General features: G+C 48.7%; 1 protein-coding gene across 5 annotated transcripts in view; it reads right to left on the bottom strand.

Annotated features, from left to right (window-relative positions):
* Positions 1–27,580, bottom strand: part of Br140 (bromodomain-containing protein 140) — a 59,312-nt gene that overhangs the window by 2,599 nt on the left and 29,133 nt on the right. For 3 of the 5 annotated variants that reach the window (XR_013320351.1, XR_013320352.1, XR_013320353.1), the window contains exons 7-11: positions 21,034–21,153; positions 16,856–17,111; positions 12,897–12,998; positions 12,721–12,822; positions 11,847–11,885 (exon numbers count right to left, since the gene is read on the bottom strand). Coding sequence is in view for 1 of the 5 variants with exons in the window: in XM_077691403.1 (XP_077547529.1) it covers positions 11,639–11,885; positions 12,721–12,822; positions 12,897–12,998; positions 16,851–17,111; positions 21,034–21,153 (832 nt within the window). In the remaining 4 variants the exon portion in view is untranslated. Of the gene's footprint in view, positions 1–11,638; positions 11,886–12,720; positions 12,823–12,896; positions 12,999–16,850; positions 17,112–21,033; positions 21,154–27,580 lie in introns of those variants that run through there. The other 2 variants (XM_077691403.1, XR_013320354.1) reach the window with 2 other exon arrangements.

Raw genomic sequence — 27,580 nt, 5'->3', positions numbered from 1 at the left:
CAGTGTCCCTTTAAATGCAACTCCAGGAGCAAACGAGAGGGACACGCGAAAAACAAAGCGGATAACATGGGCGAAAGTTTCACAGTAAAACAAGTAAAACGTCATACGCACCGCTTACGAAAGCGCCCATCAAATATCCTTCGCGGTTGCAAGCCTAATCGCCTCTGGCGGGGCCGCCACCACCGCATGCCGCTGCTTTGCACTTCGTTCGAGTTCGCTCATGCTTGTTAGGTTTCATCGTTCCAGCAAGCATTTGTGAATCTTTATGAGCCTTGCGCGTGCGTTTTTTTCACACCCGCGTCCGCAATTGCGCGCTGGCGGCGGCTTTTGCCTCAGCCAGGAAGTCACTCACGCCAGGCCTCTCAAGCTTGGGCGTTCCCTGTTTTCCCTATGGGCCTCGTGCGCTGGTATGTTGGCGCCACTGATTTGCTGTGTTCCGCGCCATATTGCGGACAACGAAGACGTAACTTCTCAAGTCCTCGAGCAGGCGACATCCTGTAGCGTTTCGCTCGGCAGTGTACGAATATCAGCACAAGGAAAAAAGAATGGCCGCTATTCTTTTGCAACACGATACAAACAGCCAAATGGTACTTTAATAAAGAGAAAAGGTTTCGCAAGCGCGACAGGAAAGCGAATTACCAAAACAAAATCGATTGTAGGCAATCGCTGGTCTCTTTCCGCGCCGTATGAACACGGTGCCATTTTGCAACGGCTTCAACGAGCACCAGCGGCGCCGCCCAAATGAAAGATAAAAATAAAAAGGTGAAAACCGCGAGGCCACTTACGAAAAGAAACAGTAGTGCAGGAGTGTGCGTGCGTGCGTGTGTGTGTGTGGTGTGCGTCGCCTCCTGGAAGCGATATGTGTGTGCGAGAGAAGCCGCGATCGCTCCACCAATGGAGACACTCCTGTGCTCCTGTTCTGTGGGGCCTCTCATCCCCGCAAGAGCATTAAATTACGGCACAATGTTCCAGCGGCGCCGGCAACGATTTGGTTTGTTCGGCCAGATCGGCTTCAGCCTTTAGGCAGGTCTTTGTCAGGGTATGATTGGTGTAAGTGGCATCATTTGGCGGACAGCTCAATGAAGAGAAGACCGGCGACCGGACTTTCACGAACCTTGCAGAAGCGAATTTCTCATGTGTAAACTCCACTGTGCGTTGTACGTGTCAGGAAGTGATTTGATATGTCCATTGTGTGGGTGAAATGGCGGCGACAGGTTCGTGTGTAATGTTGCGGCACCAAGGATATGCGGCTTCAAGAGCCCGAAGATTCAGGTTTGTAGAGGCAGCTATTTGAAAATGCAACTGCTCGGATAAGCTGTACCTCAAATTGTTGAAACTACGATGAGTTCGTTGGATGGGCTCAGAAAAATATCCCAGAAAAAAAAACTAGGTTCATAAACGCGTACTTAATGTGCGAATACTTTTCGACGTAGATGCACGTGAGGAAGCTTTTATGAAACCCTGTAAACGTGTATTTACCTTGTTGTTTACCGCTCCAATAGCCACGGGCACCGCTATGGTAGAGTGCGCAACAGGAGCTATAGTAATTGTGCACAAATGGTTCCTCTTGCATTCGGAGTGCCGATGAAAAAAAAAGACCATTTGGGATAATGGAGATCTGATAAATTTATACGTGATGTTCGTGTAACTACATGCCAGCGTGAATAGCGCTCGTGCATGTTATAATCTTTGTCAGGAAAAATATTCTGCGCAACAAGCTCCACTCGAACGCGCTTCCTTTCACCTACTGTGGCAGAAACGCAAACTACAAGTTGTGCAAAAACATGTTTGAGATATTTGAGCGTCATTCCAATAAAACTAGATGCAAGCCTACGAATAGTGGCTGGTGTGTGTCCATCTGTTTATTGTTTCGCTGTGTAGCGTAAGCATTTACATTTCTACTAATGTTTTCATTTTAAAGCTTTCTTCATATTTTGCTGGTATGACTATGTACAATGGAAGCATGCATATTCGTGGGATGCTTCATGTATTTTCTGATGCGTACACAGTTATACTGACACCAGAGGCTATATCTGAGGAGCAACAAAAATAAGCACTCGTTGCGTTTCGTTGGATACACGGCATATTTTCGCAGCGGTATTACGCCAAGTAGCGTGCAGATACGCAAATGCACCTATGGATCAGTTTATTTCTCGGGTACTATGTGCTTTGTGCCCGTCGACGTCGCAGGCAGCTGATCCGTGTACTGTCGTCTGCTTTTATTGGAGAAGGGGCGCTTTCTAAAATATTTCAGCTTGCATTCCCGCACAACTCGTCAGCGGAATATTTCTGTGAATATTGCAACTGTGAACGTAATAAAACGCGGTAATTGTTGTGTACTAATTTCCCCGTTTAAATTTAGCCCTGTGGCGAACTGCTGCATATGTTTATTTTGCTCTTCAGGAAAAATTCCGCCGCCGCTACCAGGTGGCGCCACATGTTTATTTGAAACTGCAGTGCACGAGGCCCATAAGCGGCGTAAAAATCGACACCCCATGTGACCAACCTACAGCGCAGTTTTCGACCATCAAGTCCACCAGGCAGTGCAACCAAAAGGTAACTTTTGGTAGAGAATACAAAACATTCATTCCGTGACTCAGAGAGTCAATAAAGTTCACTTACAATGTGTTGTTTATAAATATTATTAACAAGTTCCGCATCAAACATCCGTTGAGCAAAAATGTACGCAACTTTTTACAAACAGCCGACTGGTGCACCACCTCGCTTCTGAATTCGCAACCACAAAGCCTTCAATTCAAATTGAAACCGCTGCAACGGCCCACCGTTTCTATGTGCGCGGAGCACTGGTTTCGTGACTGTTATTGCTGTTATGTGCTTTTGCTTCCATCAGTTGTTGAGAGGACTGGCAAAACACGGGAATCGAGTGCTTGTGGAGTGACAAATGTGGGAAATTCCGCATCGGAAGACAGCTGTCGAGGCCGGAATATTAAATTCTTCCAACAGAAGGTAAGTGTTATGCACTCCGCTAGAAAGATGGTGCAAATGAAACCGTTGTTACCGTCAATACCTCATTTGCACATGACTTCCGCTGGAATATTGTCTTATTACATGATTCAAATATAAAATCTACATTCCTCGGAGTTTTTGATCAGAGTGCATGTGGAGTTAGCGAAAAAAAACTTGAAAAAAAGAGAAAAACCCTTAAGAAACAGCCTCTCAACTCTCCTGGCCGCTCTCGAACATTTCTGACTATCTAGAACCCGAAAAGTTGTGGGCGCATTTGCCTCAAAAGGTGTGGCATTATTTCGAATGGAAGTTTTGAAGCCACCAAAAGACAGTAATTCGCCTGAGCTTTACCTAACTGTTGCCTTTCTGTTTTGACGCGTTAGTGACCATTTAGCCAACAGCACTTTGCTACAACTAAAGTTTGCCTTCATAGAGACGTGGTGATGCGAGTTAGGTTATATTAGCATACCTTGTGACAGCTGATGCTTGCGTCATGGTTAATACGCGTGAACTCAAAAATACTGCGTTATTATTATTATTTTTTTTTTTTCAGAGGTCAGTGTTCATTTAGACATTCTGGCTGAATCTTCAACATTGTCGGCGCACGCAACTGCACCAAGGACTGGCAGGCCATTTCAACTCTTCGCGCTTGCCTGATATATGACAGCCGTGCGCCCGACTGGTGTGTTTATGTATAGTTGTTTCTCTGAATTCGTGTGACATGATTCTCTTAAGTATTTGTTCTTCCAATTTAATTTACCTTTTTCATTCATTCCTTGCTTTTTTTTTTTTTTGCAGAGACAACCAAAGAACAAAGAAGCACACACCGGAAGGCGCCCACGTCAAGTTTTCAGCACGAGCAAATGTATTATGTTGCCTGCAGATGAATGTTACCAAGTGCCAGGTATTTTCACCAAATGTTAAAAAGGACAGCATATATCAATGCGTTCATACATGTGATGTGCATATATCTGAGTATGAATGGAATAGTTGTTCAATTCATAAACACGATATTCGATGTCGAAAAATATTTAACTTCGGCCGAGTATTTGGTGTACTGCAAATATTGAGACGCATCAAAATGTGTGATGTGAAATTGTTACGTAGCTAGCCGCTAGGCTCACTCTAGCCCCAAAATTCAACGTTTATCAATAAATCACGATGCGTACACTAGAGGTGTGCAGGGGTTCGGGCTTACCCGAAAGCCCGGGCCACCCGACTTACTTTTCACCCGGGCCCGGGCCGGACTCGGGCCGAAATGTAAATGCTTCGGACAGGCCGGGTCGTCCTGACGGCCCGGGCTGGCCGAGCACAGTGAGGCAATACTTAGGTTTTCTATGATATCACAGAAACTACATGTTGCTGACGCGGCAAAAGCACGGGTCAGGTTTCTTTTTACATTCCACGGGACTCATCGTTAGGCCCTGAGGCACATGTGGGCGTATGGCAAGCCGGTAAGTGTGAGAGGTTTGCAACTGCATCTCTTGGGATGAACTGAGCAACACATGCGGCTCAGCGACACACCGCCTAGGGAAGTGCAACAAATGGCAATTCAGCGTGACTAGTTTCCACCTCTAAGTTCGGGCGAAAATAAATTTTCAAGATGAACACTTTGAACTGCAAACGCTGCTAGAGAAACCTGCGTCTCCATCTGTTTTCTGTAGCAGTGCCCTATTCAGAGTTGCGCTTCCTTCTCTGAGCCAACAAAAGTGAAGCTGTCAAAGACTGAGGTGACAATTCAGCTTTAGTTTTGCTCTTTGTTTCGGCGGGAAAACATCGTGGCGAGCGTAGCTGGTGGTAGGAGGTGGCCTGTGCCCTCGGGCGTCGTGGCCGGCAGACGAAGGCGAAAGGAAAAGCGCAACAAGGGAGTGGGGTGGTTTAAATGCGCCAACAGCCGCCTAAACAGTAACACTTAATATGATTGAAACTTTATAGAGAAGCGATATGAGTCGGTATAGAACGTAGTGAAGTGGCAACGATAAAATGTGCATAAATGCACACATGTACTTGAGTCTCGATAAAAAGAAAGAACCGAGTGAGACAGTCCTATATACTCTTGAGAAAGGAACCGTACTATACGGACGATACAACAAAGCAAGTAGATACCCTGTTTAAACAAACACGAACCGGCTGGTCCCCTGGCATACAGGTTCCATTTCTGGATAGCAATCGCAAGAATCAGGTTCAAGTGCCCAAGGTGCCTTCTATTTTTAATTAGTACTTGTTTTAATTCATGCATGGCACATTATGAAATTCTACACAAAATGCCGGGTGGTTTTGTTCCCTTTAGGTGAGCTCCATCCAGCTCTTTGTTTTTACTTTTCACTGGTTTGGGCCATTTCGGTTTTGGCTACTTTTCTTGAATATTTTACAATATTACCATGAATTTGTCCGTGGTTTGGGGGGTTTTTGGTTCATCTTTTTTTTTAGGTTGGGCGGTTTGGTCACCTCTATGTCGGTTTCCATTGTTTCCTATGTAGCTGAGCGAAGGACAGCTGCGGTCCTAAGGGATATGTGCATGATTGTTGTGTTTAATTGGGCTTGTTTTGCCCATTTAAATCCTTTCCCTTATGATGCGTTTTACCAAAGCCTTCAGGCAGTTTTCGCTTTCCAACGTGCCCCAATCAGGTGCGGGCCCCTACGGTATTTGGGCTGTAAACACGCAGCCGGGCCGGGCCGGGCCTGGGCCATAAGGTTGAAGTCTCGGGCTGGGCCGGGCCGGCCCGTCAACCTTCTTCGTCGGGTCGGGCCGGGCTTGCGGCGATAAGCACCGGGCCCAGGCTGGGCTCGGGCCCAAATTTTCGGCCCGTGCACAACTCTAGCGCACACACTGGCAAATGTAAGAAAGCAAATGCGGGTTCTAGTTTACTTTCTTCCATTCCCTTTCCCTGCTGCTCAAGAGTACTTCACTTTCTCTGTACATTTACGACACTTCGCACAAAAAAATTGCTGTACGACCAACTACAGTCGAACACGGATATATCGAACTCCAAAGGGATCACTAAATAGTTCGATATATCGATAATTCGAAATATAAAATATGCCTATCTGAAAACTCCGCACAACACTGAGAGCTTTTCAAAGTCGCTACAAACGGTAGCTTACCGATTTGTTCCTCACAGCACGGTAAATTCGAGCCACACCGCTACGATCACTGCACCTTCACATAAGAAAAAACTTCTACGTCATATGTTGACAAGGCTGTTCTAAATCCAGTCTTTCATTTTTCCGTGACCATGGCTCCAAAACGTAGGTCCCCCTGGCCGATCCACCGCTGAAAACTGCTCAAGCACGCAGAAAAAATGCCAGAAACCGAGCGCGGCAGGAGAAGTCGCCATCATTATCACATCCACCTCGTCAGTAGGAGCGCACTGGCAGGAGCAGCGTTCGACATATCGAATGCGTCCGTGATACTTTTGAATGGGATTTCCAAGGGGACGTTCAGACTGTTCGATATATCCGTGTCCGACTGTATAGAGCTCCTGTTATCAGCCTAAAGCGAGTTCGCGCAAGAAGCTGAGAGGAAGTAAACTTTATTGGAGCAGCTCATTTCTGATAGACACTATGGTTCTGTGCTCTGGTGTCTCCTTTGTTAATAGTGCTGTGTGGACCTTGCAGGTGGGCTTCAATCCTTTGTACACAAAGAAATGTGAGGGGTCAGAGTTTGTCTTGGAGGTCTGGAGATGTAGTAGCCCGCGTCATCCAGAAGCAGGAATAAGCATGTGGCAAAAGTGAGGAAGGAGGAGATGTGGTGCTTTGTACCTCAAGGGCAGATTGCTTTAGCGAGTTGGATGGGTTGCCTGCGAATACCTCGCAAGGGCTTTTTGTATTGAATATAATAAAGAAGGCCACTGCTACACTCAGTTAGTAAGCGTGTGAAAATCCCAGTTCCCGCCAGGGCACAATTTTACATGTAGCCATCGACTGCACATTGTTGCACAAGTGGGTGAAAATCCCAGTTCCCGCCAGGGCACAATTTTACATGTAGCCATCGACTGCACATTGTTGCACAAGTGGGTGAAAAATAGCGCTCGCAGGCAGGTCTTGCTCTAAATTGTAAGGAATGGAAGACAGTAGATACTATCAGTTGAACCTACAAGGAGACTAAGAACTTTAAGGGTGTGTACAGAACTGTGCAGTGCAGTCCATGCATTGCAGTGTCAAATGATATTTGTAAGTCTTGTTCACTGATGTGCATGGTTTTTTTTACATTTATCAATCACTGAAGCAGAAAAAGTGCTTTTAAAATTTTACTGTCAATACAGCATAAGGCTATCCACATTATTACTGGCAAAACTCAACATTTCATTTCATTTATTTACACCTGAAAGGGCATTACATAAGTGGGGCGGGGGCCGAAGTATAGTCAGCGTTGCAACACACACAAAAAATAAGACAATGAGAACAAAAAGAATACAAGATTAATGAGGTGAAATTCAACTCATTGCAGCAAACGATGTTAATCAGGGTAATTGAACTAATAATGCTGCTCTTTGACGTGCAAGTTCGAGTCTCCACAGGGTGTGTAATACGTTATTGTGCAGCTGGGTTCTGAAATCATATTTATCCTCTCCTGCTTACGGAAATTAAGTTTCTTGTCGCATTTAGACCTAGCGTGTTTAATTACATTCTATATGTCATCAGCTGGTGAAATATCTCGTTCATGAGTATTAATTACAGCACATGATTCGTAACCACCCTAGAGCGTAATAAACAGCTCATACCAACAATATGAACATGCTATTGTTGAACGTTAAAGCTACTGTTGATCAAGTATAATAATGGGGCCTGCAAAAAGCACTACTGTAATTAAACTAGTTAGCAATTAACTAGTTAGTAATCTTCATAAAACAGAGCATATTGGAGTACTTTAAAAATTTTCAAAGTGTTGGTAAAGAAAGTCAGATAAATATGTTTAATGCCGTAGGTGTTTTCTTTTTTTTTTTCTTTCTTTCAACTTGTGATGCTGCTTAACGCATGCTTGGGGCCTGTCGCACGCCCCAAAAGAGATAGAGAAAAAAACACCGTGCCTTAAACACTCGCTCACGGATTTTAGTTCCACTGCTACGTTCAATGTCGATATGTTCGCAGTAAGCGATAGCGTTCACAATAACTATCGCTTTAGTCCAAGGGAATTTCCAAGCGTCTGTTTCCTTCGTAACTTGCTGCGACGTACAAATAGAAAAAAGATACCGGCAGCAGAATACTGGAAGCAATGTGCCCTTCGTTCGAAATCTTAGCGCAAGTGAACGAGTTGTCTAGCCAAAAAAAAAAAAAAAAAAGTTGTCACGAAAGCGCGCAATTGCAGCGATCGAAATGAAATGATGTCCTGGCCTCTGTAAACTTTCGGATGTCAATAAACGATTTGTTCTCACTTGCTGCTCACTGCGGTCTGTGCCAGCCGAGGCCACCTGGTCACCTGGCATAACATCACTTCACTTGCGCGGCGCAAGTAAACACGTGGCCAGCGTGCCAGCCAGGAGCCGTGTGAGGGCAGCCATGCTCTTAAGGAGCTCAAGCGCCCTGTGCAAAAAGCATCCGCCATGTTGACAAAGCCTTGTTTAAAGCGCCATCCAGCGGGCGTCCTCGGTAGTTCACTACGCCACCACCACGCTTTCCTGGCAGTACAGGCAAAACTAGACCTTTGCTTCTCTAAAATCCTCCCTGTCCTCTGCTCGCGCTGCGCGTGGTAGTGGGAGGAGCCTGACCAGTTTCGCCAATGGGGAGGCGTGCACCCTATGGCGGGAGCTTCGAAGTGCTTGGGGATGCCAGCTTGCCAGACGACAAGGCTTACCGCCGCGGAGGATATTTGATAGGCGCTGTTGTAAGCGCAGCGTATGACGTTTTACAGTGAAATTTTCGCCCACATGATACGCTTTTTCTCTCGCATGCCCCTCTCGCTTGCCCCTCGAGTAGTGTTTCAGCGAGTGGTCAGAAGCGGTTGCTGGAGCTATGTACCCGCATCGCGTGGGTGGTCTCCGTGGCTGCGTCAGCGCGCCTGTGGCTTGCGGGCGCGTTTTTGCGGTGAGAAAACGCTCCATGCGGTTCACGCTGACGCCCACGGAGACGATTAAGCTCCAATAGAAACAGAAACAGTGCGCCAGCCGTGTATGCGCCCCACATTTTCTTTTGCAGGAAACACTTCAAGGGATGAGAACTTCATTACAACCGCGAATTTCAATGTAGCGAAATTTCAATGTAACAAATTAATTACGAACTTTACCTACTTCATTACATCGAGGTTTAACTGTATTTTCCAGTACTATGAACTCTGGTGAGTGCAACAAGACAAGTGGTTTTTCTGATGCACCGCTTGGAACTAATTTTACAGCTCATTAAACTTTTGTGTTTGAAACGGGCATTTGAAATGGTTCCTTGCCACTGGTGCCACCAAAGTTTAATGAGCTGTAAAATTAGTTCCAAGCGGTGTGTCAGAAAAACCGCTCCTCTTGTTGCACTCACCAGAGTTCATAGTACTGGAAAATATAAAGATTACAGTTTCATGGCTAACACTGTTTTGTCTATTGTTCCTCCAAAAACAACTAATTATCTTCAATTATCTTGGTAACAAATTGACTGACTCAGAAAATAATGGCATATTTGCAATCAGTGGGAAAAAAGCAGCAAGACTGACAAGTTTCACAGAGTTTGCTGAAAAATTAAAAGAAATTGTTTTAAAAGCCATGTCCCACCTTAATGTGGTGATATTTGCTCGTTTGTTTGGTACATACTGCAGGCCCATTGAAGGGCCCAAGCAGGAGGGGCATAACATCAAGGTGTACATGAAAACACATATCAGCAAACAGCTTGCTGGATGGCATCAAGGTTTTCAACGTTTGAGGGTGAAAGCTGGTTCCACTCTGTGATGGTTCGAGGGAAAAACGAGTATTTGAAGATGTTAGTTCTGGCGTAGTGTGGGGTAAGTGATTGGAGGTGCCTATTTCTTGACAACCGGGCTTGGAAGGCTTGATGTAAGAGTCAGGTTGCATGGATAATTTGTCGTTTCTTAGTAGAAACATGAATTTTAGTCGTAACATTTTTCTTCGAATTTGCAGCGTAGGAATTCCATTTTTCTTCAATAAGAGGGTAGGAGAGTCAGTTGCACGATATTTGGAGAATATAAATCGGACAGCTTTACGCTGAATCATTTCAAGGGCATCAATGTTAATTTTTGTGCAAGGGTCCCATACCGAACATGCATATTCTAATTTTGGCCTTATTATGGAAGTATAAGCGAGGAGCCTAACGGTTGCAAGAGTATGGCGCAGTTTATGTCTCAAAAAACAGAGTTTACGAAAGGCGGATGAGCAAATATTTTTAACGTGTTTATTCCAACTAAGGTTATTGGTTAAAGTTACGCCTAAGTATTTATATTCATTAACTTCTGAAAGTGGACGAAAAGGAAGATGGTATGGGAAGGAAAGACTATTTCTTTTGTTGGTAATTTTCATGAAAACAGTTTTATCTGGATTAAGCTGCATCCCCCATTCATTACACCATGCAATAATGTTATGCAAGGAGGAATTAAGTAGTCGTTGGTCATCATGGTTAGAAATTTCCTTAAACAAAACACAGTCATCAGCAAATAGCCTAATTTGTACAGAGTCCGGGATAACGTTAGGAAGGTCATTTATATAAATTAAAAAAAGTAAGGGACCTAAGACGCTTCCCTGGGGAACGCCGGATGTGACAGGGAGTTCGTCGGAAATATGACCATCAATGCTTACAAATTGAACACGGTTAGACAAATACGCAGAAACCCAGTTAATAATGAAAGGTGGAAGGCCAATAGTTTCGAGCTTATGCAGTAGTTTGCCATGTGGGACGAGGTCAAAGGCTTTACAAAAATCAATGAAAATAACGTCAACTTGACCTGATTTATCAAGGACCTGGGCAAAGCTATGAACCACTGATGTTAACTGAGTGACCGTAGAAAAACCTTTGCGAAATCCATGTTGGAAGGAAGAAAGTACGACATTGTCATTCAGGAACGTTGTTATGTAAGTAGCTATAATGTGCTCAAGCATCTTGCAGCATGATGAAGTTAGTGATATGGGACGATAGTTACTGAAGAAAGCACTGTCACCTTTCTTCAAGACGGGTACTACGCGCCCTATTTTCCATTGAAATGGTAGAACGCCTGAATTGAGTGATGAACGAAAAATGACAACAAGAAAGTGAGAAAGCATCTGAGCATAACGGCGCAAGAAAGTGTTTGAAATGTTATCAGGACCTGGAGTTGCTTTTGTTTTTAAATTCAATAACATTTCAAAGATATGCCTTGACTGTACACCAACCAAGAAGAAAACAAACCAATTTCAGTTATGTAAACCATGTTCAGAATTGAGCCAAGACAACTTTCAAAGCAAAAACAAACTCACGGATCTTCCAAAGAGAAAATCGGCACTGGTGTGGGGCTCGAACCCATGCCATTTGCCCCAAAACCTGGCTTCTAGCCCTAGGCTGTTGAGGCCGAACAGCGGAGCTCTTTTTGCAGCAGTCGCTCAACAGAACAGGAGGAGTGTTCCAAGCGGAGTGCTTGGTGCACACGTTACTGCTTTGACACTGCAGCAGCCCCTTTCGCCTGGCACTGAAAGCACCCTGAAAGCCCCAAGGGGCAGCAGCAAACGAGCCCCCCGACAGGCAGCGCACAGGGGCGCCTCCCACCCACCACGTGCGCTTGGTGTCGAAGAACAGCACGAGATAGACGGGCTCCGGGTGGTTGGCCCTGAGGCCCAGCACGTCCTCGGGCGGCACGGGGATGGGCACGCCGTTGTGGGTGAAGCCCTCACGCGGCATGTCCGGGCTGATGATGAGCGCCGGGTACCACGGGTAGCCCCGGCACTTGGCCCACACCAGGTCCAGGGGCTCCAGGGGGATGTCGGGGGGGCGCCCAGCACCGCCAGCCCCGCCGGCCCCTGCAGCAGGAACGGAGGGGGAGAGAGGTGGTGTCCCTGCGGGAGCCCCCTGCACAGGCGGCCCCATCGGGCTTGTTGTTGCCCCCACATTCTAGGACGCCCCACTCCCTGCAGGCCAGCAGGATTCTCCGCAGCAGCAGCAGCAGCACGGGGGAGGAGAAAAAACAGCGTCCGCAACCACACGCGGCAGTTCCACGACTGTGGCTCCAGTCCTCACAACCGACCAGCCGGCTCTAGCCGCCCAAATGTCTTCTTCCTCATGGCATGCCCAAGCTGCGCACAAGCTGCTCTGCTCTTCACTGCACACCACGAGGTGCAACAAGGGCCCAATGTTGTCACTCGTTTGATAAGAGGTTCTATGAGACAGTATGCAGCCAGGCTTTCTTATGCAGACTGTCCTCACAAGGTGTACCGTGTCTCCAAAATGGTGGGCCGGCTAACAAAATTTTCAAATGCCGATTTAAAATTTGTGCCAGGCGCTGTTAAACTTCTGGCGCCAGCTGACACCTTGCGGGAGGAAAAAACTTTTGTTCTGTGCACAGTTCGTATCTTGTAAGCTAGACGACCATTTCTAAAGCCCACCAGGAGAAATCAAGACTGCTTCGAAGTTGCCGAACATGATGGCAGTGCTCGCGAGGTCCCCGCGGGCTTACAAGCACTTCAAATCTCAAAACTGTGCACTATCTTTGGCAGATTGTTCCCAACATCAGTGGCAGCAGTGTGTCTGCGGATTATGCAGAGCTACCCGGAACGATGAGGAAGAAAACCAGCCCCAGAACACGGAGACTTGTCGTTTTTTTACGGCAGGCCTGCCCCCCGCCCAGCTGGGACTCACCGGGGGCCTCGTCGGGCTCCGTGCCCTCATCCGAGGAGCTGCTCGAGGCAGACTCGGAGGACTCGCTCGACGACTCGCGGTCCGAATCGCTGCCCTGCTCATCTGCGCAGAACAGCACAGGGTCACTGGCCCCTCCAAAACTGCTCGGCGAAGGGGGAGACTGGGCAGGCACTCACACGAGCGGTACACCTTGAAGCTGTCCGTCTGCGGCGGGAAACAGCCGGCCGCCGGAGAGCTGCCACCCCCCTGGCTCACCGAGCGGCCCCGCTTCCGGGGCCCTGCAGCGAGAAACAGGCCCATCACCACTTGGGCCTTCCCAGCAAGCCGGCCAGGGGATGCTTACAGCGCGCTCTACTAGAATGCCTTGCCTCAGCCCACAACATACATTGAGTGAGGCCCTTGAGAAAAAGCTGAAGTTTGTTACCGGACCTAAATGCAATGCTGTCAAAGCTACTATATGATATGTTTCACATGTCAGCTAGGGGAAGTTTATGGCCATTATGTGGTTAATTTGAGCAATATTGGGATGACAACTTGGGATTTGGCTCGACTTGAAGCACTCAAGTTGATGACGTGTTCTCATGATAACGAAAATGGAGTTTGCCGGAAGGGGCATTGAACATACGCAACGGGGCTTCAAGAACAGTAGAACTACACATGAAGAGAAGGTCAGTCCTCTTGGCAGCATTAGCAGCTCTTGCGAATGCTTTGGTAGCATAATTTCCCTGGACACACCTGAAGGCACTCAAGAAGTTAGCAAACCCTTGATTGCCTTGCCATGAATTTCCGTAACGATCCACAACAGGGCTGGTCGTATCTTTTTTCTCCCCTCTAATAAAGTTGTTCACACCACCAGAAAAAGGGGGGAGATTTGCCAGGGCTTGTAAGCGGTGGCTGTTCAGTGAAGTAATAGAATGGTAAATTTGGGAGTAAAAAAAATACAACCAGAGTTGCTCCGTAGCGACGGGGGAGATAAGATCGTTTTACACCTCTCAGTTTTATTTCGTTCACTTCTTCCGTTCACATTGTCGTCGGCAGATCGTTCGCCGATCTCCTCATTGCTGTCTGAAGTCGTAGCAAGCCAGCTCCGAAAATTGGGCCAATGGAGTTGGCTCATTTTGATCCGCAAAATGCCAGGATCTGGCTCATTTTTTATATGTACTACGGCCTCTGTACACGTCTTCAGGGCGTTTCTCACCTATTTTCTTGCCACCTCTTCTTTAGGGAAAAGTTGCCAAGTTTTTTTTTTTGTCAACTGCAGTTTTATCTGTCTTCATTTCGGTTTGTCAATATCGCTCATTTAGAAAAAGAATGCTTCAAGGGTGTGTCAAATTTTGCACTGGCATTAAAGAAATACCGTTTTTACAAGTACAGTAGAACCTCGTTGATACTAGGCTTGTGCGAATAGTAATATTTTAGTTCGAAGCGAATTCGAAACGAATAGTCCTTAGGGTCGAATACTTTCGAAGCGAATTCGAATAGCTGTCAGGTGTCACTCATTTTCCTGTCACTGAGACACTGAGTTTCCGGGCCTGGCGGGACCTTTATAAAAAAAGTTCTATACAGTGGAATCTTGATGATACATTTCTGGGTGATACGAATTTCGGGATAATACAAATTTCTGATAAGTCCCGGCGAAATTGGATTGTGTGCAATGGGAAAAAATTTCGGCTCTTACAAACGGACCTGTGTGGACCGGTGGATGATACGACTGAGCCGGCGAGGTGCCTGACCACCGATCGAGCAAGCGACGGCGACGTAGAGGCTCTCTTTCCCCTCTTTGTCGCTCTTTCTCCAGGGACGGCCGGGCTGTTGTTTTCTGCTCGCGAAAACACGCCGCGCCCGTCACAGGCACGCTGATGCTGCCGTGGAACCACTGGCGGCCGGGAAGTGGTGTCAGGAGCTCGAGCGACCGCTTTGAAGCACTCTCTAAAATGCTGCTCAAGGCACGCATGAAGTTGCTTGTGCGGTAGAGGAGCTTATAATGTCGGCGAAAACAGTACTATAAAACATCATCCGCGCCCCTAGTAAAAGCGCCCATGCAATATCTGCGGGGTGGTAAGCCTACACATCTCTGGTGGAGCCAGCCTATAGTGCATAGAATATACTATATAGAATATAGTTCCTAGAATGTAACGGCGGTATATTCTAGGTACTATAGCCACACGGCTGTCTCGAGCGCTTCGAAACTGCCGCCATGAGGTGCGCGCCTCCCCATTGGCGCAAGTCGTCAAGCTCCTCCCACTGCCGCGCGCGGCGCGCGTCATTTTCTGAGCGAGGCAGAAGCTGCCGTGCATGCGCGGAATCGTCGACGCGGGCGTCAAAAAATTGCAGGCACAACGCCGACGCGCCCGAATCGCGTGCAAAAACGAATGTGGCTTAGCTTGTCTTGGCTCCACATGTAGTCAAGATGTAGGCCTGCTGTCAATGGCACTGTGGCTTGCCTAAAGAAAACCGAAACTTGAACGCAGTTTTGATATTCATTCACCCCGAATACTTCGAAGTATCGGAAATTTTAAATTCGAGTTGAAGCGAATTCGAATACTGTAATATTCATTAGAATATTCGAAGCCCCCGAATATTCGCACAAGCCTAGTTGATACACTTAAAAAAAAAAAAAACGCGAAGGAGAAACGTACTATCCGGAAAAACCTATGATTCGCCGCAGTAAAAAAAGCAATCGAGAGACGAACATGAGCTTGTTTAATGCCCTTTTTCACTTGTACATCTCTGTCAACGTCTGCTGGCGCATGCTGCAGCCCTTTGTGAACAAGAGCTCCTTTAAACATGGTAGACTTTTGTCCGCACTGGGATTGTCCATCGCGCGAAAGCGACCCGAGACTACGGCCTCAGCACATGCGGCCACAGTAGGCGCCTCCCCTCCTCTTCCTTCCCATCGTTGCCGCCATCTTTCTCAGAAGCTTCGTCCAGCTCCGGCGCTGCCGCATGGCACGATCACACCACAATTCCTTCCCGGTTAGCATTTTGCATGTTGGGACGTCATTATACAGGCGACATGGGCTACTCCGCCGACCCTGCAACTCCGCAGAGCCCAGCACTGCGCCGGGAAAGCCACCATGGTAACCCAGGCAGCCTGACTGCTGCTCGCCGCCTGCTTATTGCGCCACGCGCGGAAGGCTCGGCCTGCATGCGCGTCAGCACGTTTTTTTTTTTTTTTTTTCACTGTAAAACATACCATCTAGTCGTAGTTAGATAAATTTTTTAAAATTCTTTACGTACTTGCCAGGAAATTGTGTTACCCAGGAACGTAGTAAGTGGGACAAAAATGGGGCATTTTTAGTGTTGACAATTGAGAGTGGAATAACTGGGAACGTTACCAACGGGGTTCTACTGTACTTCTCCTAACCTATGGAGTGTTATTGTTTGTTATCTACGCTATCCTCAAGGAAGGCATTGTGATTCCCGGTTTTGTCGTGCCTCTCTGGAGTAAAGCATATTCCTCTTGTTTTTCTACACAGGAGGGGAAATGGCCACTGCAAGGGGCACGTGCGAACGATCCCCCGATGAGAACCAATGGGAACTACAAAGCTACCTCGGCGGCTGTCTCGGTGGACGAGATGAGGATGGCCGCAATTCACTTGGTGGCTGCGCAGCCGAATGCCAATCATGGTGGCCGTGCGATTTCTTCTCCCGCCATAATGCCCCTAGCTCAACCCAAGCCCAGTGCTTGTGGCATTATCTGGCCGCCCTACAAAGCCCCGTGTACTTTGGACACCTGCTCAACAAAAAGCCGGCTCGGATGATGAAGCAGCCACTACTGCAGCGGTTGTACATGGTTCAGACCCTTGGCCTTTTTAGGGCAGTGCCGTTTTCCAGAGGCCTCGCCGCCACGCAGGCAACGAAGAGCACACTTTATAAGCACCGACACACAAATTTCTCTTTTTGCGGTCGGCAACATGCATTGTTTCACTATGTTCTGTACACTCCTGCTTTGGCAGCCAAAAGGCAACACTGAACAAATAATGGTAATAATTTTTTTTCTAAAGCGGGCATTTGTTGCACTCTCAACGCTCCAGGTGAGAACCTTCCCCGTGAAAAACGCAGCTATAGACAAGGTGGCCTTTCAGTTGCTACGCGCATTTGGCAATCTCGCCGAGGGAAAACAAAGCCTTGCCTGGGTTCGGGGCAGCGCCGGTGGCCGCGGCGGGGGGGGGGCGGGGGCGGCTCCTGCTGGCGGGGGGGCTCGGCAGCGGGCCGGCCCAGGCGCACGCCCCGGCCCGCGGGTCCCCTCCCGACGGAGCAGCGCTTCTTGCGGAACAGCACGCTCGTCCGCCGATTCACGCCCGAGGGCACTGTGGGCACGGCTGCGAAGGCGGCACCCCCCCCCTCGTTGGACCAGCAAGTGTGGCGTCGGGCTAGTTGGTATAGCGCTGAAAACAAATGCAATGCCAAAAACGTGCACTTGAACGTCCAAGCACGTTTTTTGCCTGTGTTGCAGTGCAACCCATCAGTGAAGGTTCCTCCTCCATGCAGCAGCAGCACAGCTACAGTGAACTGCAGCAGAGTAATCTCATCCGAAGAGTGTGCTGCCACAGGAGCCACTCGGTTATGGGACACTTGGAAGTGGTTTTGCTGGTTTCCCTACATTTGCCGTGTTAGCAGCATTGAATAAATACAAGACACTTGGCTGCCAAGGGCCACTTGCTGAGGCTACTTGGGAGAGAATAGGGCTGCTGTGTAAAACAAGCTGTGCAGATGACGCTTGGGCCTTCATCCAGGAGACTGCGGAGGGACCACATTCTAGAGGAGCTTACAGGCGGCCTGACCCTAGAGGGCCCTTGAGGAGGAACCCAAAGAGGAGGACACCTCCAGGCACAGCAGCAGAGGGCACCAAGCTTCAACACCCATCATGAGCAAGGGGAAGGCCTCCGTCAGTTGGGAAGGCCGCTAACGCAATCTGCAGTCAGTGACACTGCTGCAAATGACTGCTTTATCAGGCCACTCTGAGCAATATCCTGTAGACCTGTTTAAACGCAAAGGGATGTAATCCAACTTCTCAGTTCTTTATCATTTTTGGTTACTAAAGACCTTGGTTCCAAGGGTCCCGGCACCCTTTGACAGCGGCCCCAGCAGAGGCTGCTCCTTCTGTTCGGCCTCTCTGGTGCAGGAAAACCCCGTCCCCAACCACCGGCTTTAAAGCACCACTTTCCCACCTTTGCGCTCGGTCAGCCGCTTTAGTGGAGAAAACGTGGATGTAACTTGGCGGGCCTCAGCTCGGACGGCCCGACACAAAACTACCGGCCCCTCCACGACGACCCTGCGGCATTTCCCAATGCTCGTTCGCGACTATCAAAGGTCACGTGCAGCACACCCAAAAGCCTTCTTTGTTGAGGCTCCTCTTTTCCTGCTGATCTCCTTTTTTCCCACCTACCATGTCCCCTCTCCTTTTTCATAACACTGCTGGCAGCATGCTTGATGAACTGCAACTGGTAGCTCCACTTCCGCTTCTCTCTTTCAGGGGTGAGACAGCCCAAACAGATTTGGGAGCAGTTTTCGGAGCAGCAAAATTTCGATTTTGGAGCAGAAGAATCTTGATTTGGAGCAGTTATGGACACTTATTACATCGTCTTGTGAGCTTAAAAAATCATTATTTCAGCAATTTGCAGGATCAAGAGCACATTTCAATCAGTTTTGAATACACAGAACACTGAAACAGCCTTACCTGAAAGAGTTTTTAAGAGTATCACAAAGTACTCACTGCACTACCTTTTTCCTAACTGGTGATATTGTGTTGCGGCTGCACGCAACACTCACAACAAAACTGCCGTTAACATTAGAGAGTTTTAGCAGTCCGTCTGTTCTGTTGGTTACTTTGTTACCGGGTTGACCAAGACCGGTCTGCGCCTGCGCGCGCGGAAGGGCGAGGAGGCGCGGACAAGGCGAAGGCAGGCCCGCGGAACTAATCCCCCTACCGCTACGAACGCCCAAGTGCCCAGACGAGTCCCGGTCAGCACGGTAACTACATACACGACGGAACAGACGGACTGCTAAAACTCTTATCAAACTTAAAGGCTCCGCAATTGTGGCGATTTTTTTTTTTTTGCCGTTTTAATGCCAAAATTATTATTTTTGTAATCCCAGGCTGCGTTGTACGAACGAGTGTAGTCACGGCAACAGTTGAGCAACTTCGAGCTAACGGTCGCATAGCCCAACCAGCCTATCCATTTCAGTCCCCGGGGCGCAGGTTCACCCTATGGTCATTTGAGTAGCGTTACTGGTTAGCCACCTAGATTTTGGCATTAAATTTCACTTTGCATACATCAAGTGTTATAGTCGCGTTCTATGGCAACCGTGTACTCCTGCAGCTATTGGGTGCTGCCTGAACAGGTCGCGGCGCCGCAGCACAGCCCGCAACTTTCGTGTCGACCGTTCCATCCCCAAGGCTCGCGATCGCGCTTCGAAGCACAGCAACACCTCAGCATTTTATAACACCACAACGAGCCAAAAAATTCACTTCACGAACCCGATTATAGACGCTCGCACCGTGTTTCGCAACTCAAGGACAAACCACGCCGAAGTCCTATAGGCCCCACATTTCAATGAGCGCAACTTCCCGTAATCTGGCACCAATCTCAAACCATATCCCCGCGTCAACGTCACTGTTCAGAGCCACAACAGATAGAATGAATAGACGGGAACCCAGCTGATAGCGTAACATAAACCAGGCAAAATATCGGCGATGCGCACTGAGCGCGTTGGTAGCAGACCGATCAAGCGGCGGCCATGTTTGTTGCCACAGCGATGCCTAATCGAGAAGGCCGTTTCAGCGAACCCGGACGGAAAGCGAATCGAGTTTTAGAAGCTATCGCTTGCTTCGTTTCAGTCTTTCTATTTGCGCCATTTCTGTGTTTGCGATTGACCGATGATAAAAGCGGTCACCGGGATGCGGGAGGCTTTTGTCCCCGCCGGAACTGACATGAGCGTCAAAATCCGTGCCGTTGAGGCTCTTCTGGAGCAGTTTGGCGCAATTTTCGCCATTTGCGTGCTTTTAGAGCAGCTTGGCGCAGGAAAATGGAATTGTATCAAAAAGGCGCCATATGCGCAGCTGTCTCACCCCTGCTCTTTGCATGCCTTCAAGCACCATTCATTTTAACCACGACCTCCTCATCCACTTCAAACATCGTGCATAACTCAAATAACGGCTCCTCACGGGTGATACAACCAATATTGTGAACTCGTTTTCTTCTCCCCCTTACGAGTACAGCAAAAAAACTGTGACGGCAGTAATGTTTCAGTACCAAGTTACAGGAAGAAGAAAAAAGTGAGGCGAGTAGGGAATTACCATACAATGCGGAACATGGGTTGAGACTTTTCACCAAAAAACTTGCCGAAAAGTCGCCCCTCGACCTATGCAGCAGTCATTGGCGTACTGTTCGTCGCCATTCGGCAACCGGGCAGCCCATCGACCCATCCAAACCGCAAAGGCACCTTTGTTTCGTTGCGTCTCTCGCTGCCAGTGAATGTGTGCGTGCTACAACGGAATCTCGTTAAACCGTACCCGCATAAGAAGCCGTAGTTTCTTTTTACACGCCGTTAGGCTGAATCCCCGACTCGGTTTCCCTTTAGCCTAATGCATTCGGATAAACCGTAGTGCCGGTTAGTACGTACTTTCTTCGCGTCCCTGTCAGGTATGGTTTGACGAGGCTTAAAGGGCTACTGAAGTGCTTTTAGAATGGGGTAAGAATGGATTTTTTGTAATTAATACATTGGTTAGTTTATGCCTGTAAAGTTTTTTTCGTCATTTTTAGCTTGGAGATAGAGGTATTCTTCGGTAAAGTTGATCCTACGCCCCGCCCACTGCTCACTCCCGTATCGCCGGAAGAGCGAAAAACCGAGAGGCAGCGACCGGAAGTGGCGTCATATTCGGAAGACGGCCAGCGGCGTGCACCGTCGCTTCGCTGTGTCCTCGTTTCATGGGCGAAGTTCCGAGTTAAGCGGGCGTGTATTCTGCCCTCTATTTATCTTTGTTGTCCAGAGTTGCTCTGGCGTTGATTTTTAATCGTTATGCCACTGTGTTTTTAGAGATTCCCTAAAGCGACTCCTAAATACCAGAGATTTCCTACCCGAGCGGCCGTGGCTACTACATTGCCTCCACGAGTAGTGGAAATTCAAAGAAAATAATGTCGCGGCCAAAATAATAATTTAGATTTTAGAGGGCACTCCAGTCGAACAGTGCGCTGTCTGCCCGAGGCTTTCATCACCAAAAGGACCCTCCTGAAGGCCTCATGCGACAGACTAGCCCAGGGACTACGCTACTAAATTGGAATACAGTCCCAGGAGCCGGGGACCCACCGTGACTTGGGGGACGACCTCGTCGTGCCAGCCCGAGGGGGCGGCGACCACGATGACTGCCTCGCCGGAACCGGGCCACCGTTGCCGGTTCTTCGGGGCTGGGCGGCGGTGAAGGCGGCCCTGCGAAACAAGACGGGGGGAGCACTGCTTACTACGTGCCGAAGTGGGCTCATTGCACTGAAATTGTGACGACTACAGACTGCTTTCCTTGCGTGTTTCTATAACCCTGCTTTCACTGAAATACCTGCCATGCTGTAATTTAGCTTGCTAATGCTTGCGTCACCTGCTACGTATACCAATTTTCTGAACATTAATAAAGTGGCTGCGCTTGCTCTCTACTAGCAAATTTTCGCTCACCCCCGATGTTTAACTCCAGCACATGGCCCAAAAATTTCTAGTGGTTCGATTCTGTTAGCTGGTCTTAGTCTGTCAGCCGCATTGCAATCAGTGTGTCTTTATTGTGCACTTACCCTCCAACTGTGTGCTCAAGCCCTTCCTGTGGAAATTCCTGGTTTGGTTGGCAGCATGTCTAAGTAATAAACGCTATGCCGCCCAGGCAGGGCCGTGGCCAAGGGTGGCCAGACAATAATGACAGCATCTGGAGAGAGCCTGGTCCTTTCATAGTGGCAGATCGGGAAAGGAAAACCGCGTCACGATATCAAGCTTGCAAGTTTGCAACGTCAGGTAATAACAATAAATAAAATCTTCATGGCACCTACCTCTCAGGGCAGCAGAAAATCCTATCGTCAAAAATAAATGAAACCAGCGCGCACCCGATAAAAAAAATACTCTCCAGTCACGGGAACAGCAAAAACCTGCACTATAAGCGGTGCCACATTCTAAACAAAACATGCGCAAGTCCAACCACATTGCAACCTACCTTTCAATCATTCTTCGTTAATCATCACTTAAACAATAGCCCCTTAAGAATAAAGGCACAGTCTTTATTTCATCTTTTTCCACATCAGATGCTAACGCAGGGTTACAAGCTGCTGTCCGGTCTTACAAACCGTGAACGCGGCGTTAAATTTTTTGTTTTATTTTTAGCCCAGATCGCGTGCATCATGCCGAAGGCGGTTGGTTATCAGCACAATGTACCGGCAGTGGAAACCTCCGGCATCACGGCACACTATATCCAGATGTCCGAAAAGAGAAAGTGCGGTTGCTTAACCAGGAACAACTTATTGCACAGGGAGGGTGGGCTCGCTACCTTCGGAGGTGCGTCAAGCGAGGGCAGTTGCGGTTATCACGTGAGTGTGAACGGAACACGGGAACGAAAAGGTGCCTATATTTTCTTTCCTATCTTGAAGTTTGCGAAGAACAGGCAGCGAGTGCTTCATCGGATGGCTGATTCCATCTTTTTTTTTCTTTCTTTCTTGCAACCCTAAAACGATGACCCAGCTGCGCCAGTGGATCAGCAGACCCATCAAGAAACCGCACCATAAACGGTATTGTGCTTCGGGCAACCACGTTTTAAGCAATACATATACCATACCTGCCAGGTTCTCCGAGATGGCATTAGGGAGCTCTGACAGGGGAAGGGGGGGGGGAGGCTAAGGGATCGAAAAATTAGTAGCAGCAGACTGCAATTATTTACACTGCTTCGTCCAAACAACTAATGAGGTATGCGCCACTGGCCAGATGCTAAATCTTTGGCGGGGCTGACGCCACCTTTTTCAGGAAGTCCTGGTAATACTGTAGAGCGTAACAATGTTCGTACCTGTAACTCCTCGCCAAAAGAACGTGGCTGAGGGTTGTGTTAGACATGATGATGATGAAAAAACGTTCATTGTGCAGAGTGGAACGTGTTACAGCCGTTCACCGGTAGGATGGGTGCTCGGAACTGGGTGCAATTTTTCCTTACCATACTGAGCTGCCTCTCACATTTCGTGTTTGTGTTACTAAGCAGCTTAACTTGCACGCATGGCCGACTACGCTTTTTAACCTCCTCACTTATCACGATGTCAATCGCTGTAGGATTGTATTAGACTGTCGGGTAGCTCCGGCGCAATGTGTCCAAACTGGGAGAAAGTTTTGGCCTGACACAGGTGTGTATTCGGGAGATTTTCGTTTCGGCCGTACAATCGTGCAAAACCATCAAAATTCGGGAGTCTCCTGGACAATTCGGGAAACCTGGCAGGTATGCATATACGCATCGAGTTCTATGGGAGGCCTACCGGAGGCCAGGAAAGCCTGTGGTACATCCGGTCCCACACCATAAGCGGTTAAGTTATAAATGGTTTACACTACTTGTTTGCCTTCCCTCATTTGAAAAGAAATATGAAGGGGTTTAATGGCAGTTTTTAGAAGCAGTATTCTTTGGTTTATTCCCGAACAACTTTCCTGTCTAGCGACGCACCACTGCTGTCGAGGCTACTCACTTGGCTGCCGAATGAGCTCCCCAACCTTAGTCGCTAAATGCCATTCGCCTCGAATGTCATTCGGTATTCTCGTGTAGCGCCGAAATAATATTTACAGCAAATGATCGATTTGAATGCTTTGTTTTCTCTCTCTCTTTTTGTGTTGCAAACGCTCATATTCCGTACGCATCCCATGAACAATCTAGTTGCAAGTCAGTGCTCGTCCTGTCCGCTCCCTTCATCCACGTCTTTTTTTGCGCTGTTGTTCAGAATGACACCATACCAACTCGCCCAGTTCACCACTCTGTTACCATCTATATACAGTGTAGACCGCTTATAACGTGTGTCGTGGGAGCCGCAGAAATTCGCACTGTAAGCGGTACCGCACTATAAACAAAACATGCGCGAACCTAGCCACATCACAAGCTACCTTCCAGTCATTCCTCTGTTTATCGTCACTTTGACGAACGCCACTTAAAGGGGTCCTGAAATACCTTCCGCCGATGCATGGATGTACATGTACCCAAATAAAGCAATGTATTTGCAATCTCCTCCCGCAAGAATTATGTTGAAGCGATGAGTATTAGCTGAGAAATCGTAAATCAAAAACTGCGCATTGTCGTCGCTCCGCGTTTCCTCCTCCTTTCGACTTACTCTCCGCTGTTCACGGCGCGCGAGCCTTGCCTCCCATGATGCTGCGCTCCGCAGCGGTGACGTACTTCCACTATTGTGCTGCTCAGACCCGTGGCTCAGACTGTCGTCTGCTACGGGCAAGCTTTGTTGACACCATGAATCCTGCACTCCAATGCACTCCGCTCAAGGCTGGAAAAGCGAACGAAAAATCTGGCCGCATGTATGCGGCGGCCTGGCCTTGCCCTTTCGCGGTGTACGTTGCTGGCGGCACATGACTTTTTATCGGCGGTGAACTCGCAGCTACACGGGGAGGGTCGTGCGCTCGTTGCCTTGATGCACCGCGCACTGTTTATCCAAAAAGCGCCGTATCAGATGTGGCCCCGCTGGTGCCGGGTCTTATTTTGCGGCGGTCGTAATTCCTGCCGGCGGCATGTGAAAAAGTCATATTAAACCGATACAGAACCCGTGCACGAAACGCTTCAGTCATGTGACCAGTTCAGCTTGGGGCGACGCGTGGTGGAGAGCGGCAACGTTGGCAAAACATGCTCCGTCGCGGCTCTGAGCTTTCTAGCGCTGGAGCGAGCGCCATTTCTTTGACAATCTCAAACATCGGTTGCCTTGGCAACAAGGCACAAACCGCTCCAGAAGTCGGCTACGGTTGCGTGATCCCGGTTCAGCTTGGGGCCCCACTTCGCGACATGTGGGCACTGCAGGCGTACCACTCACCCCATTGGGAAGTGCGAGATGCGTTTGGCAGTACAGGAGGCGATGGTGTGTGTGTTGTGGACGCCTTTGTTTCGCGATGAAATGCGACGTTGTGCTTCTGCGGGTGGATAGTACTTCCCATGTTCTGGATTATCTTTCTCGAGCGACGTACGACTCAACCTCGCATGGGGTATGTGCAGTGTGCGTGGCTAAAAGCCATCGGCTTGTGCGCCAGAGTTAAGTGACTTGCTGTTCGTCCCCGCAAACCGCGCGCGAGGTGAGTACCGAATTTATGACGGGCAGGAGGCAACCCATCCCCTGTCAATCGTGGTTCAGACTTTCAACGCATGTTGTGACGTTGTGTTCGTTAGAAACGCATCTCTGGATTGTTTTGAAGTTGAATAAAATGTATGTGTCAAACCCGGGCATTCGGCTGAGGGCGTTTTCTGCGATTGAACGAAAGAAGTGCCACGGGGCTTCAACGCTTTCTTTATGGAACGTACTCAGGTAACAGAATATCCATGTCGTGTTATGGCCGTGTTGCATTCAATACAAACGGTTAAGCGTTTGTTTTACACGTGTTTCGTTTGTCGTAAAATGCCAAAGCACTCCGGCACTCCGCTGGCAGATCAGCCGGCGAGCCGACGGTGAGCAGACGACTCCTCTCTTTGCCGGAAGTGCGTGAAAAAGCCGCCCAATAGCAGGATGTCTAGCTCATGACGAACATCTGGGAATTGATGATGTAGACATGTGAAGATGGCGGCGTCCAAAAATACGAAGGGAAGGGTGAGAAAAAAACGACAAACTTTGCAACAAAAGTGTGAGCTTTCCGCTGCGCGTAAAAGAGTAATACTTGGCACAGAGGACGTTGACGACCCAATCTAACGGTTGCGCTAGTTCATTTAGTGTGCTCAAAATGCCTTTCAGGGCCCCTTTAAGAACAGAGGCATGGTGTTTGTTTCATCTTTTTTTTTTTCCCCATCAGACGCTGCTGCACGGTCTTACAAACCGCGAGCGCGGCTTTGTGTTTGGAGGGATGCGCGTTCCTCAGCGTCTAGAAGAACGGATGCCGCAGAGATGGAGGCAGCCCGGCGTATGCTCGCGAGTCAGCGGGATAAATGCGAGCCCGATGTCTTTTTCATCATGCACGCCTTGCATTCATGATGTCGAAGGCGGTTGCTCATCAACACAACGTACAGTTAGTGGAAACATCTAGCGTCCCGGCTGGGCTCGCTACCCGCAACTGTTCAAGAAGGAACAGGGTGGTTGCTTATCTGCACAAGGTTCTTATCGCCACAACTTACCATGCCTGGCCAGCTATCTTCAGAGGTGTGCCGATAGCAAAGGGCAGTTGTGGTTACCACGCGAGTGCAAACGGCACGTGCGAACTAAAGGGAGCCTGCTTTTTTTTTTTCTAAGTTAGAGGAGAGAAGGGAATGCAGGTGGCGCCGGATGGCTGAGTCCATCTCTTTTTCTTTCTTTTTCTGCGACCCTAAAACGATGCCCCAGATGTGCTGGTCAGTCAGCAGACCCACCACAAAGCCATACTATAAACGCCACTGTGCTTTGGGCAGGTGTGTTGAGCGGTACACTAATGCATCGAGTTTTATGGGAAGCCCTCCGGTGGCCAGGAAAAACACGCGTTACATCCTGTCCCACACTACGTTATAAATGGTCTACACTGTAATAGATGGTAAAAGTCGGCCAAAGCCGCCTCTGCTCAATGTACAATTTTTTTCTGCCCGCACATTTTCCCTCTGTCAAAAGACAGTTGTGGATTTCCTTGTCCTAGTCATAGGGCGGTCTCATATAAGAGCATTGGACAAATTCAAAGTGTCCCTCCTTTGTTCCGTTTTGTCTAAAATCGGCCATCTGCAGGCTGTACTGCCTCTGCAGAAGTCTCCATTTGTGGAGTAAGGTGACAAGCACACGATTAGGGCAGCCCATACCGATGTTAGGCCCTACCGTATTTTACCGCAAAATATCCATGCGCACCCGTGACGCGAGGTGAGCATGAAAGCAGCGACAGAATGCTTAAGCTGCACACCTGAAGGCTTCCCGAGTACAGCAACGTGACACTCTCGCTGTGACGCATGCCTGCCACGGAGGAGGTGATCGCAAGACAGGTTCCAGCTTCACAAAACGCCGCTTTTGCTGGCATCAGTGAAAGCGAGAAAAAATTCCCTTTCCATGGCTGGCAAGGGGGTTTGTGCGAGTAAATACGGCATTCCCTGCCACCGCACAGAGGGGCATGCAGCAGGCCCGCGCATGCTCCATGACCCATGGTGCCGCTGCTCTCCGTCACTGACCAACACGGGCAACCGTCCCTTCAGAACAAGGCTGTGCAGCTCACTGACCCCATCCATCTTGATTTTTCGTATCCCACACGGTGGCCCGTATTATGGCATCATAAGCCCATTCTACATGGTGCGATTTTCCCTGCGAATTCGCAGATGTGGCACTACTCGTGCGGCAAAACGACCTTTTTTCGTTGGTGCGGCAAAGTGTCAAATGTTTATAACGGTCGAGCACCCCCCCACGAACGCCGCTCGTGCGGCGTAGAGGGGCCGGACCTGCGGCCAATAAGAGCACAGCTTGGTGAACATCACGGAACCTCTGGTTGCACGCTTAGCAACCAGATGGCGTTGGTTGTGTAAGCGCAGCATAAGCGCGGGCGCACCAAAACGACCAAAACAAACGCACACGCGTTCACAACACAATGTCACGCGCCGTTTTTAATGAATGCTTAATCGGTGTCCGTGCAAGTGGCGGACATCACAGCAGGAACGAAGTACAGAAGAACCCAAGAAGAACTGCATGAGGTAAACTGAGGTGTGCTAGGCACGCAC

The sequence above is a fragment of the Haemaphysalis longicornis genome, unplaced genomic scaffold (genome assembly GCF_048455015.1).
Source record: "Haemaphysalis longicornis isolate Haplotype H1 unplaced genomic scaffold, Haemaphysalis longicornis Haplotype H1 scaffold_10, whole genome shotgun sequence".
Lineage (NCBI taxonomy): Eukaryota > Metazoa > Arthropoda > Arachnida > Ixodida > Ixodidae > Haemaphysalis > Haemaphysalis longicornis.
This window is presented reverse-complemented; position numbering and strand designations above follow the sequence as displayed.